The sequence below is a fragment of the Macaca thibetana genome, chromosome 7, assembly GCF_024542745.1.
Source record: "Macaca thibetana thibetana isolate TM-01 chromosome 7, ASM2454274v1, whole genome shotgun sequence".
Taxonomy (NCBI): Eukaryota; Metazoa; Chordata; class Mammalia; order Primates; family Cercopithecidae; genus Macaca; species Macaca thibetana.
The window spans coordinates 72955844-72970622 of NC_065584.1; the positions used below are offsets into that span (position 1 = coordinate 72955844).

General features: G+C 40.7%; 1 protein-coding gene across 3 annotated transcripts in view; it reads left to right on the top strand.

Annotated features, from left to right (window-relative positions):
* The window catches only part of BAZ1A (bromodomain adjacent to zinc finger domain 1A), a 129732-nt gene that overhangs the window by 41063 nt on the left and 73890 nt on the right, over positions 1 to 14779 (top strand). For all 3 annotated transcript variants that reach the window (XM_050798098.1, XM_050798099.1, XM_050798097.1), the window contains one exon: positions 9285 to 9428. In XM_050798098.1, coding sequence (XP_050654055.1) covers positions 9285 to 9428 — 144 coding nt within the window. The remainder of the gene's footprint in view (positions 1 to 9284; positions 9429 to 14779) is intronic.

A 14779-nucleotide genomic window follows, 5' to 3' on the forward strand; every position in this document is an offset into this window, starting at 1 on the left:
GGGGAGGCTGAGGCAGGAGAATGGCGTGAACTCAGGAGGTGGAGGTTGCAGTGAGCTGAGATGGTGCCACCGCACTCCAGCCTGGGCAACAGAGCGAGACTCCATCTCAAAAAAAAAAGAAAAAGAAAAAATAAAGAAAAAAAAAATCTGAGCCGAAATTTCATCTTCTAGAAAATGTATAATTTATGGAGTTGACTGATATATGAGGAGAGACATATATGTAAATTACATATTTAATCTGGCGCACATGAACGCTAATAATAAGGACTCTTAATCATTCTTCCACTGTATTTTCAAATAATGGAGCATAACTTTAATTCAAATAGTTTCTATGCTCTTGAAGATCCTCTAGCTGGGTCTTAATTCATGATTCTCTGTTTTTTACATACACTCCTATAAACTTGTTTGGACTCCCTAGAATCAATAAATGGTAACAAGTAGCTATGAAAGACATAGACTAAGTCTCTGGAAATCTATTAGATGTTGACTTGACATCTTGAGGTAACGTAAGTTTACCTAAGTACCTATGGGAAGGGCTAGCCTTGATTAGATTGGCAAGGAATGCTACCAGTGGTTTGGGTGTGCTACAAAGTTAATAGTAGCATTGACAATAACTATTGCAATTTATATAATTTACTTCTGGGCAATGTCCCTGTGTTGCACTGGTTTCCTTCTCCGTAATTCCAGTGTCAGGGAATTGCATTTCTTTCTGTTGGTTTTAAATATATTAGTCCTCAAATTATTGTAGCCCTGTGGGACCTACTGTGGTCAGCTGTTCCCACTGATGACTGTCAGGCCTCACATCAACTGTACTTGGGTTCCAAGTGGACTCATTTACCCTGTATTTGCCTCATGACCACCACTACTGTTACCACTTAAGGGGCATTCATCGGGGCTCTGCCAGCAAAGATCATCTCTGTTTCTAACTTGAGAAACCTTGTCATAGGGTCCCTGAAAAGCTTCCTTCATTACTTCCCAGAAGCCTTAGTAATATTATGAGCCCTGATAGATCTGATATCTAAGCCCTTCAAAGGCAGATCCATTTGATTTCTTTCATATTTTTGTACAGCTCATGTTACAAAAGTACAGAACCTTTTTATCAATAGGCTACATAATTACCTAACAGGTTTTGATATGATTTCCTGTAGTTGTTCCTCTTGAGAAACACTGGTTTATTTCTATCAGTCAGTGGTGAAAGTCAGCCTGTAGTTCTGTAGACATCATTTCCGTTTGCTACCAATGTAGGATTGGTAATTGAGCCTCTTCTCAAGCTTTTCTCTTAGAATAAAAAAAGTTGTTTTTTTTTTTTTTTTCATTTTAGTAAAATAAACATAAAAATTTTATTATTTTAGTCATTTTAAGTGTGCAGTTCGGCCGGGGCGCGGTGGCTCAAGCCTGTAATCCCAGCACTTTGGGAGGCCGAGACGGGCGGATCACGAGGTCAGGAGATCGAGACCATCCTGGCTGACACGGTGAAACCCCGTCTCTACTACTAAAAAAATACAAAAACTTAGCCGGGCGAGGTGGCGGGCGCCTGTAGTCCCAGCTACTCGGGAGGCTGAGGCAGGAGAAATGGCGTAAACCCGGGAGGCGGAGCTTGCAGTGAGCTGAGATCCGGCCAGTGCACTCCAGCCTGGGCGACAGAGCGAGACTCCGTCTCAAAAAAAAAAAAAAAAAAAAAAAAAAAAAAGTGTGCAGTTCAGTGGCATTAAGTACATTCACAGTGTACTTAATGTTGTACACAGTATTGTATAAATATCACCACTATTTCCAGAACTTTTTCATCATCCCAAACAGAAACTCTGCACCTATTAAGCAATAACTCCCCATTCTATCCTTCCCCCAGCTTCTGGTAACCTTTATTCTATGTTCTTTCTCTATGAATTTGCCTATTCCAGATACTTCATATAAGTGGAATCATATATTTGTCCTTTTGGGGCTTATTTCACTAAACAGAATGTTTTCTTTTTTGTTTGCTTGGGAGTTTTGTATTGTTTTGTTTTTTGAGATGGAGTCTCACTCTGTCACCCAGGCTAGAGTGCAGTGGCGCAATGTCTGCTCACTGCAACCTCCGCCTCCCAGGTTCAAGTGATTCTCCTGTCTCAGCCTCCCAAGTAGCTGGGATTTTAGGCGCGCACCACCACGTCCAGCTAATTTTTGTATTTTTAGTAGAGACGGGGTTTCACTATGTTTGGTCAGGCTGGTCTCAAACTCCTGACCTCACGATCCGCCCGCCTCAGCCTCCCAGAGTGCCGGGATTACAGGCCTGAGCCACCATGCCTGGCCAAGCTTGGGGTTTTTTTTGAGACAGCATCTCACACTGTTGCCCAGGCTGAAGTGTAGTGGTATAATCACAGCTCACTGCATCCTCAACTTCCCAGGCTCAAGCGATCTTCCCACCACAGCCTCCCTAGCAGCTGGGACCACTGGTGTGCACCACCACACCTGGCTAATTTTTATTTTTACTTTTATTTATTTATTTTTTTTGAGACACAGTCTCGCTCTGTCACACAGGCTGGAGTGCAGTGGCGCAATCTTGGCTCACTGCAAGCTCTGGCTCCTGGGTTCACGCCATTCTCCTGCCTCAGCCTCCCAAGTAGCTGGGATTACAGGTGCCCGCCACCATGTCCAGCTAATTTTTTGTATTTTTTATTAGAGATGGGGTTTTACCGTGTTAGCCAGGTTGGTGTTGATCTCCTGACCTTGTGATCGGCCCGCCTCGGCCTCCCAAAGTGCTGGGATTACAGGCATGATGAGCCACTGCGTCCGGTCACCTGGCTAATTTTTAAATTTTTTTTTTGTAGAGTTGGGGGTCTCACTCTATTGCCCAGCCTATGAACATGTTTTCAAGGTTCATCCACATTGTAGCATGTATCAGAATTTTATTCCTTTTTATTTCTGAATGTTCCATTATATGTATATACCACATTTTGCTTATCCATTCATCTGTTGATGGACACTTGGGTTGATTCCACCTTTTAGCTATTGTGAATAATACTGCTATGAGCATTGGTGTATGAGTATCTGAGTTCTTGTTTTCAATTCTTTTGGATATATACCTGGAAGTGGAATTGCTGGGCTATATAGTAATTATATGTTTAACTTTTTGAGGAATTTGCAAACTGTTCTCTACAGCAGTTGTACCATTTTATATTGCCACCAGCAATGCACTGGGGTTCCAATTTCTTTACATTCTCATTAATACTTGTTAATTTCTGTGTTTTAAAGAAAGAAAAAATACGTAACCATCTTAGTGTGAAGTGATATCTCATTGTGGTTTTGATTTTGTATTTTCCTTATGACAAATGATGCTGAGCGTCTTTCATGTGCTTATTGCCGTTTGTATCTTCTTGGAGAAATGTCTATTCAAGTCTTTTGCCCATCTTTGAATTGAGTGGTTTGGGGTTGGGTTTTTTTTTTTTTTTTTTTTTTTTTTTTTTTTTGTTGTAAGAGTTCTTCATATATTCTGCCACCTCTTTGTCTGCCTGGGTATCAGGGTAATGCTGGCCTTATAGAATGAATTAGGAAGTATTCCCTCTTCTTTAGTTTTTTGGAGATTTTGAGATAATGTATGTTAATGCTTCTGTAAGTGTTGAATAGAATTCCCCAGTGAAGCCATCTGTTCTTGGGCTTTTCTTTGTTAGGAAATATACATACCTACATATATACATATATACATACATACATACATATATATATATATTTCTGAGACAGCCTCTACCTCCTGGACTCAGTGATCCTCCAACCTCAGCCTCCCGGGTAGCTGGGACTGCAAGTGCACACCGCTATGCCTGGCTAATTTTTGTATTTTTGTAGAGGCAGGGTTTCTCCATGTTACCCAAGCTGGTCTTGAACTCCTGGGCTCAAGCCATCTCCCCTCCTCAGCCTGCCAAAGTGCTGGGATTAGGTGTGAGCTATCCTACCCAGCCAGTGTTCTCTTATAACCTTTTTTATTTCTGTAAAATCAGCAATAATATTCTTACTTTCACTTCTGATTTTAGTGAGTCTTTTTTTTTTTTTCTCAATTTTTTAAAAAGAGCAGCTTGAAAAGGACCAAGACTAGGATGTTTAAATTTAATTGAACTTACATAAATCTCAGTGAGGGCATATGAGTAGAAGGTAGAAGGTCAGATGCTTTGAGGACTTTGGGTTGACCCATATAGTATACATTTTGTTGATTCTTAAGCTTTAGGGTGCCGTGGAACCAATTATGTTTTCTTTTGTTTGAGTGTAGAATTATTCGTTTGTTAAATGGAAGGAAAGATTAAACAGCTAAGCCTGGAATGGGCAAGGTGCAGCTAAATCTGAGGAAGAACAGGAATAAAAGAACTAATTGCCTCTAGTACCCTTGCCATCTCTTCTGTCTTATAGATTTTACCACCTCTCACTGCACACTGTCTCCTCCATGATATATGACTGCCGACGGCACCAGAATTTTGTCTTACAACTTTCATGATGGGAGACAAGGACTGATTTTTACCTTCTAGATTCCAAGTTTAAAAATCTTAGAAAAGATATACGAGCTCAGCAAAGTAGAGCCTACCCTGTATCAACTAACTCTGGCCACTAGTTTGGGAGAACATGGCAGCTCTATTAGCCATTTGGAAGAGGGTAGAACATGGGAAGAATAAAGTTCCTAGGAGAATAGAGTTGGTAAATGAGACAGGATGCCTACAGTATATCAAAATTTGTTAATGGTATGGGATAACCAAATGAATGATACAGACAGCAGAGTATCTAATCTTGAACCACTTTTTCTCAGAGAATAGAGATTTAGCCCAATGGTAGGTATTTATGTGCTTAGAATATTTGTAGTTAATAAAACCTTCCCCAGGATTACATAAGAGTTATAGCAGCTCCAGCCTGGCCAACATGGAGAAACCCCATCTCTACTAAAAATACAAAATATTAGCTGGGCATGGTGGCACGTGCCTGTAGTCCCAGCTACTTGGGATGCTGAGGTGGGAGAATCAGTTGAACCCTGGAGGCAGCGGTTGCAGTGAGCTGAGATTGCACGTTGCCTGGGGGACAGAGCGAGACTCAAAAAAAAAAAAGGAGTTTAGAGATACCATAAATATAATCCCAGCAATGCTCTCTCTCCTTTATATTTACTCCCTACTATATTTTGCAACTATTTTTTAATGACTTCATTGAGATATATTTCACATACCATAAAATTCACCCATTTAAAATGTAGTTTTAATTTTCAAACATTTTCAAAATCTCAGAAAGAAAGCTTTGCCCATTAGCAGTCACTGCCCATGGCCCTCCTGTCCCCTTACACTGCCCGCCCCACCCCCTGCTACCAAGTTTCTGGTACCTACTTTGTCTATCTTCTCTCTAGAGATTTGCCTTTCTGGATATTTCATATAAATGGATTCCTACGATAGGTGGTCTTTTGTGTCTGGCCCCTTTCATTAGCATAATGTTTTCAAGATTCGTAAATATTGTACCATGTATCAGTACTTCATTCCTGTTTATTTTTTTGCTGGATAGTATTTTATTGTATGGTATATAACACATTTTAATGATCAGTTGATGGATATTTGGATTGTTTATAAATTTTGGCTCTTAGGAGTAATGCTGTTCTGAACATTTATGTTCAAGTTTGTGTGGACATGTGTTTCATGTCTCTCAGGTATATAGCTAAAAGTGGAATTACAGGGTCATATGGTAAATCTTTGAGGAGCTGTCATACTGTTTTTCAAGGTGGTTCTACATCCTCACCAACATTATTATTGTGACTCTCTTAATAGAGATGAAACCTCATTGGTTACATAAACTCCCTCTGGAGAAGAAATGGATTTTTTTGACCACATTTCTAGAAGTTGAGAGTCAGACAATCAGTTATCTAGAGCTGAGATGAATCACCAAGGGAAAGTATATACCAACCAAGAGATACGCAGTAGCACTTTGGGGAAATCAGTGTATATTTTGGTAGTATGAGGAGATAAAGAAGCAGGCAAAGACAGAAAAAAATATAGTCAGGGAGGTAGGTTAGATGATGAATAGGGAAGATTTTGTACCATAAAAATAGAGGTGGAATTTTTTAGTAAGGGGGTGGATAATGGTTTACAGAAGATTAAGACAACTAAGACAAGACTTTGGATTTGTTGACCAGTAGTTAGATTACTGTGACTTTCTTGGGATAAGTTTTTTACATGATGACCAAAATTGTAAGAAGGGTAGGGAAGTGGAGAGACAATCTAAGTCACACTTCTGAACCACATGACAGTAAATGGAAGGAGAGAAGACTTCACTGATGAGTGAATAAGTGCTGGGAGAAGAGGGTACATTAAAGAGCAGATTATAAATTGATAGGAAGTTGCTATTAATTTATTTTTTAGCCAATGAAATGGTTTTTTTTTTTGTTTTTTTTGTTTTGTTTTGTTTTTTTGATAGTCTCCCTCTGTCACCCAAGCTGGGGTGCATGCAGTTGCAGGATCTGAATAGCCGGTATTACCGGTGTGCAGCACCACCACGCCTGGCTTTTTAAAAATTTTTTTAAGACAGAGTCTCACTCTGTTGCCCAGGCTGGAGTGCAGTGGCATGATCTCGGCTCACTGCAACTTCTGCCTCCCGGGTTCAAGCACTTCTTGTGCCTCAGCCTCCCAAGTAGATGGGATTACAGGTGCGTGCCACCACACCCAGCTAATTTTTGTATTTTTAGTAGAGACGGGGTTTTGCCATGTTGGCCAAGCTGGTCTTGAAATCCTGGCCTCAAGCAATTGATCTGCCTTTCTCACCGTCTCCAAGTGCTGGGATTACAGGCGTGTAAATGGTCTTTACAAGAAGCAAAATGTCTACAGAACAGGTACAGATGCAGATTATCTTTGCTTGGCCTTCCCCTTGCTTTGGCAATCACTATGCTTCCATATAAGGGGATATTTATAAAAATTGGATTGTTTTTGTTCTTGGAATCTACTTGGGCTTCAGCAATGCCAGGTCCCTCTAGGGAGTGAGAAGAGACCATACCCTGGAGTCTCTAGAAAGCTAGAGATAGATGTAAACTTTCTGGGATATTGAAGAGTATGTTTCTTAGCAGAAGAAAACTGAAGATACACAGGAGGAGAAACAATGCAGCGGGATAAGAGAAGAGGTTACAGGCTGGAACAGTTATAAAGGATATGGACATTTGATGTTGAGAAGGAAGTCAAAGAGCCTAAGTCAAGATCTCTTCTTTCATTTTCTAATGTTAAAGCGCTGAGACTGGGACTTGAGGAAAGGAGAAAGTTTTGGAAATCTGTTTTGAGAACGAACAAAAGTTATCTCAACCGTAACAGTGAGATCCTAACCTTGAATTCATAGGAGACTCATGATTTCAAGGCAGGAAGTAAAGAATTTGAAACAAGAGTGAGTGTGGAGAGAAAACAGGTGCTGTCTTTTCTAGCATTGAAAATTGGCACAATAGAGATGGGATTAAGGAATATTTTAATTGTGGTTGAATGAGTCTAAAATCATGGCCCATAAAATCCAGATATAGTATGCAGAGTAAAGGAAGCCAGAATAGGGGTGATAGAGTTAGTGAATAGGAAGCTTTCCAGAGATCAGAAGTCACAACAAAATTCGTGAGAATAAAAAGGTTATAGTCTGAAGAATTTTAGAATTTAAAATATTGGATACTTTCAAAAATTATAAGGCCCCAAATCTGTAAAATAAGATACTGTGCCAATATATGACTTTCTAAACAGTTAACTTTAGTTAGGAATATAACTGCTAAGAGAAACAGACATTTTCACAATAATAACTAGAGACTTCAGTACTCCACCTTCCATAATGGATGGAACAACCTGGCAGAAGTTAAGAAATAGAGGATCTGAACAATGCAATAAATCAACTAGATGTAACAGACATAAACAGAACACTCAACCCAACAACAATACGCATTCTTCTCAAGTGCACATGGCATATTCTCCAGGATAAACCTTATGCTAGGTCACAAATTTAGTCTCGTTGGATTTTAGAAGGTATGTATCTGTGTTAGACAGAGTTTTCCAGAGAGACAGAACCAACAGGAGATACATATCGAGAGAGAGAGAGATAGGAGAAGGGATGGGGAGAGAGTATGGAGGAGGGGACACTGGTACAAGTCCCAAAATCCAAAGGCTGGAGGACCTGGAGTTGCTGATGTCCAAAGGCAGGAGAAGAGAGATGTCCCAGCTCCAGGAATCAGAATGAACTTGTCTTTTCTCTACCTTTTTGTTCTGTCTGGGCCCCCGGTTAATTGGATGGTGCCTGCTCACATTGAGGGAGAATCTTCCCCGACTCAGTCCACTGACTCACACACCACTGTTCTCTGGAAACGCCCTCATAGACACACTCAGCAATAATACTTTAGCGACTATCTGCTTTTGCAGTCAAGTTGACACCTAAAATTAAGCATCACAAGCTCATGCAAAGTATCTTCTCTGACCACAACAACATGAACGTAGCAATCATTAACAAAAGAAAACTGGAAAATTCACAAATTTATGAAAATTTAAAACACGCTCTTAAACAACCAGTGGAGCAAAGAAGAAATCCTAAGGAAAATTAGAAAATAACTTAGAGATGAATGAAAACAAAAATATACCAAAATTTATGGGATACAGCAAAAGCAGTGCTAAGGGGGGAGTTTTTAGCTGTAAATCCTTATATTAAAATATAAGAACGATCTCACATCAGCAACCTAACTTTACAACCTAAGGAACTAGAAGAAGAACAAACAATCCAGAGCTAGCAGAAGGAAGGAAATCAGATAATTTTGTATAATCTTGATAAATTGTGTTTTAAAATAGTTTTACAGCTTTAAATTATGTCTAATATTTGCTTAAATTAAATGTTACAGATTTTCTTTCTTTTTTTTTTTTTTTTTGAGATGGAGTCTCGCTCTGTCTCCCAGACTGGAGTGCAGTGGCGTGATCTCGGCTCACTGCAGGCTCCGCCTATCGGGTTCACACCATTCTCCTGCCTCAGCCTCCCAAGTAACTGGGATTACAGGTGCCCGCCACAACACCTGGCTAATTTTTTGTCTTTTTAGTAGAGAAGGGGTTTCACCGTGTTAGCCAGGATGGTCTCGATCTCTTGACCTCGTGATCTGCCCGCCTCAGCCTCCCAAAGTGCTGGGATTACAGGCATGAGCCACCGAGCCTGGCCCCACAGATTTTCAATTAAATTGTTTAAATCACTCAGCTAATAGACTCTGCAAAACAAAATAACTGGTTCAAAACAAATCGGTTGCTCTGAAATGTTTGGCTGTAAAATATCAAATGATTTGCATTTTTAAACGTATCATTTTATTTCAGGTTGCAATGTAGGATTTTGGAAGTCCTCCCTCCATCACATCAAAATGGTTTTGCTAATGGACATGTTAACAGTGTGGATGGAGAAACTATTATCATCAGTGATAGTGATGATTCGGAAACACAAAGCTGTTCTTTTCAAAATGGGTAAGTGATTTTTATTAATTTTTAAATTATTTGGCAAATTGCCCACTGATATTCCATTGAAACAACTTTTTTTTTTTTTTTTTTTTTTTGAGATGGAGTTTCGCTCTCTCGCCCATGCTGGAGTTCAGTGGCTCGATCTCAGCTCACTGCAACCTCCACCTCCCATGTTCAAGCGATTCTCCTGCCTCAGCCTCCTGAGTAGCTGGGATTACAGGCGCCCACCACCATGCCTAGCTAATTTTTATGTCTTTGGTAGAGACAGGGTTTCACCATGTTGGCCAGGCTGGTCTTGAACTCCTGACCTCAGGTGATCTGCCTGCCCTAGCCCCTCAAAGTGCTGGAATTACAGGCATGAGCCACCACGCCTGGCTGAAATAACTTTTCTTTCATCCTTTTTTCCTTCTAGTCATACTGTGGTATAGTACTCATCTAAACAATCTAGTTCAACAATGATGTTAGAATTTTCAAAACTGCAATTTACCTAGTTAACACTATGCAGCTGCTGAAGAGCAATGGATGCTAACTCTCATTCAGTCATTTATACATCCCCCCCCGCCCCCTGCCTCTTTTTTTTTTTTTTTTTTTTTTTTTTTTTTTTTTTTTTGAGACGAAGTTTCTGTCTTGTTGCCCAGGCTGCAGTGCAATGGTGCGATCTCAGCTCACTGAAGTCTCCCAGGTTCAAGTGATTCTCCTGCCTCAGCCTCCCAAGTAGCTGGGATTACAGGCATGCGCCACCACGCCCGGCTAATTTTGTATTTTTAGTAGTGACGGGGTTTCACCATGTTGTTCAGGCTGGTCTCGAACTCCTGACCTCAGGTGATCGACCCGCCTCAGCCTCCCAAAGTGTTGGGATTACAGGCGTGAGCCACCGCATCTGGTCCCTACTTTTGTTTACTTGGAAAAATCCATTCTGTACTTTAACAGTCATTCCCTTTGGCACACACAATAAAGAAACGCTGTAACCACCTCAAATTCAGACAGTTGATGATCTGTGTCAGCTGGGTGCTGTTGGAGAAAAATCACACAAACATGTAGCTAGGAATTTAAAATCTCAGCTGAGTCTGCAACCGATTAAAAGTTCTTTTACATGTTTTAGCTCAGCAACCTCTTCTGTTCTCCACAATGACTATTCTAAATCATTATTTCTCCATTCTGGTCCCTTTTAGGCATCTCAGACTTCAAAATGCTTTCTCCCGCCTGTCTTGTGTCTTCCTTGGTTTCCTATTTTTAGTGAACAGTACCATAATGTTAAAAAAAGAAATCTGAGATCACTCTTACCTACTTCTTTTACTTTGCTCCTGAAACACCAGTGTCGATAAGTTCTTTCAGAAACTTTTTGTTCAAGTTCTCATTTTACCTGACATTAACTATTATAGCTATAACTAGCATTTGAGAATTGACTATGATCAGGCACTGTGCTAAGTACTTTATATGCATTTTGGTCAGTTCTGGAAGAGTGTTGTAATTCTAATTTAACAAGGAAAAGCCTGAGACTTAGGAAGGTTAATTGGCTTTGTACAAGGTCATCTAACTAGCACATTGTCTGACAGAGTAATTTTTAAGTGAGTGAATGAAGCATGACATGCTCCTGTATAAGTCTTTTGATACATCTCTCACTTTTTTTTTTTTTTTTTAAAGAGATGGAATCTTGTTCTGTTGCCTAGGCTGGAGTGCAGTGGTGAGATCGTAGCTCACTGTAGCTTCAAACTCCTGGGTTCAAGCAGTCTTCCTGCTTCATCCTCCCGAGTACCTAGGACTACAGGCGCATGCTACCATGCCCTAATTTTTAATTTAAAACTTTTTTTTTTTTTTTTTTTTAAGTAGAGACAGGGTCTTGCTATATTGCTCATGCTGGTGTCAAACTCCTCGCTTCAAGCGCTCCTCCCACTTCAGTCTCTTGAAGTGCTGGGATTACAGACAGGAGCCACTGTGCCTGGCCAACTTACTACTATTAACCAGAAAAATAAATTACTATATTACTTGTTCATGTCTTCCGTTAAGTATAGGGTTTGGGATGCAAAATTTGTGGGAATTATAGTAGTAAATGTATGTCCTTGAGCATGTTTTCATGTGTTTTGTTTGGACTATGTCAAAGATTGTAACCTTTAAATGGAGTTAGTTATAAATCAGATGAGTATATGCATAGGTACAAATATAAGTAAACATGTAAGTATTCATTAACAATAAGTACAAATAAAGTCTCTAATTTTTTGGAATGCCTCTTGAAAATTTTAATTCAAGGTATAAAAACTAAGCCCAGTCTTAAAGGATTGAACACAGATTTTTGTATATGCAAGGTATTTTTAAAATTCATGTTTAAATATGGTAAGCATTTATTTATCTGAATTTTTTTTCGAGACAGTTTCGTTCTTGTTGCCCAGGCTGGAGTACAGTGGCACGATCTTGGCTCACTGGAACCCCCTGTCTCTCGGGTTCAAGTGATTCTCCTGCTTCAGCCCCTCTAGTAGCTGTGGTTAAAGGCATGTGCCACCACTCCCAGGTAATTTTAGTGTTTTTAGTAGAGACGGGGTTTCTCCAGTTTGGCCAGGCTGGTCTCAAACTCCTGACCTCAAGTGATCCGCCCACCTCGGCCTCCCAAAGTGCTGGGATTACGGATGTGAACCGCTGCACACGACCCATGTTTTTTTTTTTTGAGATGCAGTCTCACTCTATCGCCCAGGCTGGAGTACAGTGGCGCAGTCTCGGCCCACTGCAACCTTCCTGGATTCAAGTGATCTCCTGCCTTAGCCTCCTGAGTAGCTGGGACTACAGGCGCGTGCCACCACGCCTGGCTAGATTTTGTATTTTTTAGTGGAGACTGGGTTTCACCATGTTGGCCAGGCTGGTCTTGAACTCCTAACCTCAGTTAATCTGCCTATATCGGCCTCCCAAAGTGCTGGGATTATAGGCGTGAGCCACCATGCCCGGCCCCATGTAGTAACTTTTCCTATACTTTTTTAATTCTTTTAGGTGCTGTGAGGTGATTTGAGATGAGGAATGTGTAGATTCTGGGGGTCAGCATGCTGTTATTCAGCTCATGAATGTCCCTTTTTCAGATTTGAACATGAGCTACCTGCATATTTTCTGGCTAATTTGTAACTTTGAATACAAAGCACATTAATTCAGAATTTCAATTAGTAAATATTTTGCCTGTTATAATGTAGCATTTTGAAGAAGACTTCCATTGGTGAATCCTACTTGTGACATTTGTAGGAAGTTTACTACAAAGTATGATTGAATTTGGCCATAGGAGCGATCAGTCATAATTTCCTGACTAAATAGACTGTGCCATATCCCTTGTATACAGTTAACTTGGAATAGACCCTTGATATGAGAAAAGTGAATAAGCTGATCAATTATTTTTTGTTTTTTTGATTTTGTTTTTGAGACAGGGTCTCACCCTGTCACCCAGGCTGGAGTGTGCAATGGCGTGATCTCAGCTCACTGCAACCTTGACCTCTTGGGTTCAAGCCAGCTTTCCTAGTAACTGGGACTACAGGTGCACACCACCCATGCCCAGCTAATTTTTTGTATTTTTTGTAGAGATGGCGTTTCATCATGTTGCTCAGGCTGGTCTGGTATTCCTAAGATCAAGCAATTCACCCACCTCAACCTCCTAAAGTATTGGGATTACAGGCATGAGCCCACACACCTGGCCTAATCAATTATTTATTCACAGGATTTTTTTGTTTTGTTTTGTTTTTTGAGACAGAGTCTCACTCTGTCGCCCAGGCTGGAGTGCAGTGGTGCAATCTCAGCTCACTGCAGACTCCATCTCCCTGGTTCAAGTGATTCTCCCACCTCAGCCTCCCAAGTAGCTGGGATTACAGGTGCACGCCACCACACCCAGCTAACTTTTGTATTTTTAGTAGAGATGGGGTTTTGCCATGTTGGCCAGGCTGGTCTCAAACTCCTGACCTCAGGTGATCCACCTGCCTTGGCCTCCCAAAGTGCTGGGATTACAGAATGTGAGCCACCACACCTGGCCTATTCACAGGTATTTTTATTTTTATTTTTATTTATTTTTGTTTTGAAATGGAGTCTTGCTCTTGTTGGGCAGGCTGGAGTGCAATGGTGCAATCTCGGCTAACCACAACCTCTGCCTCCCGGGTTTAAGTGATTCTCCTGCCTCAGCCTCCCGAGTAGCTGGGATTACAGGGATGTGCCACCACACCTGGCTGATCTTGTATTTTTAGTAGAAACAGGGTTTCTCCATGTTGGTCAGGCTGGTCGCGAGCTCCCAACCTCAGGTGATCCTCCCGCCTTGGCTTCCCAAAGTTCTGGGATTACAGGCGTGAGCTACCCCACCTGGCTCACAGTTATTTTTAACTAATTTGTCTATGTTAAAGAATCTCAGCCTTCACTATATATCAATATCATAAAATACCTGTTTGTTTGTGGATTGCTACTGCTCTGTGTAGACATCATCAGATACCACAGGAAGGGTGAAACACAGCTGTCTTTGGACCTTATTATTTCTAAATTAATTCCCTAATTTTTAAAAATTCTCTAATTAGGCCGGGCGAGGTGGCTCAAGCCTGTAATCCCAGCACTTTGGGAGGCCAAGACGGGCGGATCACGAGGTCAGGAGATCGAGACCATCCTGGCTAACATGGTGAAACCCCGTCTCTACTAAAAAAATACAAAAAACTAGCCGGGCGAGGTGGCGGGCGCCTGTAGTCCCAGCTACTCGGGAGGCTGAGGCAGGAGAATGGCGTGAACCCGGGAGGCGGAGCTTGCAGTGAGCTGAGATCCGGCCACTACACTGCAGCCTGGGCGACACAGCGAGACTCCGTCTCAAAAAAAAAAAAAAAAAAAAAAAAAAAATTCTCTAATTTGAGTAATTGACTTCCAGGTAATTTTCCCTGCCATCAAAACATAATGTGGATTTTCTCATGTTTCTGTAGGTTGTTTAAAGAAAAGGGAAGGGAACAAGTACTTATTCATTTATTTTTATTCATTTATTCATTAACATTTTTTCATTTACACTTATAACAACACATAAATTGTTTTGTTTCTTAGAATCATTCTGTAATGGTAGATGGACGTATCCTCTATCACTTAGTAGAAATGGAAGTTCAGAGTTAGGAAATTTGCCCAGCATCACATAGCTCATTATGTCTACAAGATATACGCAGTGTTGTCAAGATGTCAGTTCTTCCCATCTTGATCTGTAGGCTTATCCCTACTTAATATGTAGGTTCAATGCATTCCCAATCAAAATCCCAGCAAGTTATTTTGTGGATATCAGTAAACTGATTATAAAGTTTATATGGAAAGATGGGAGACCCAGAATAGCCAACACAGTATTGAAAAACTAAGTCAGAGAACTGACACCACCCAGCTTCAAG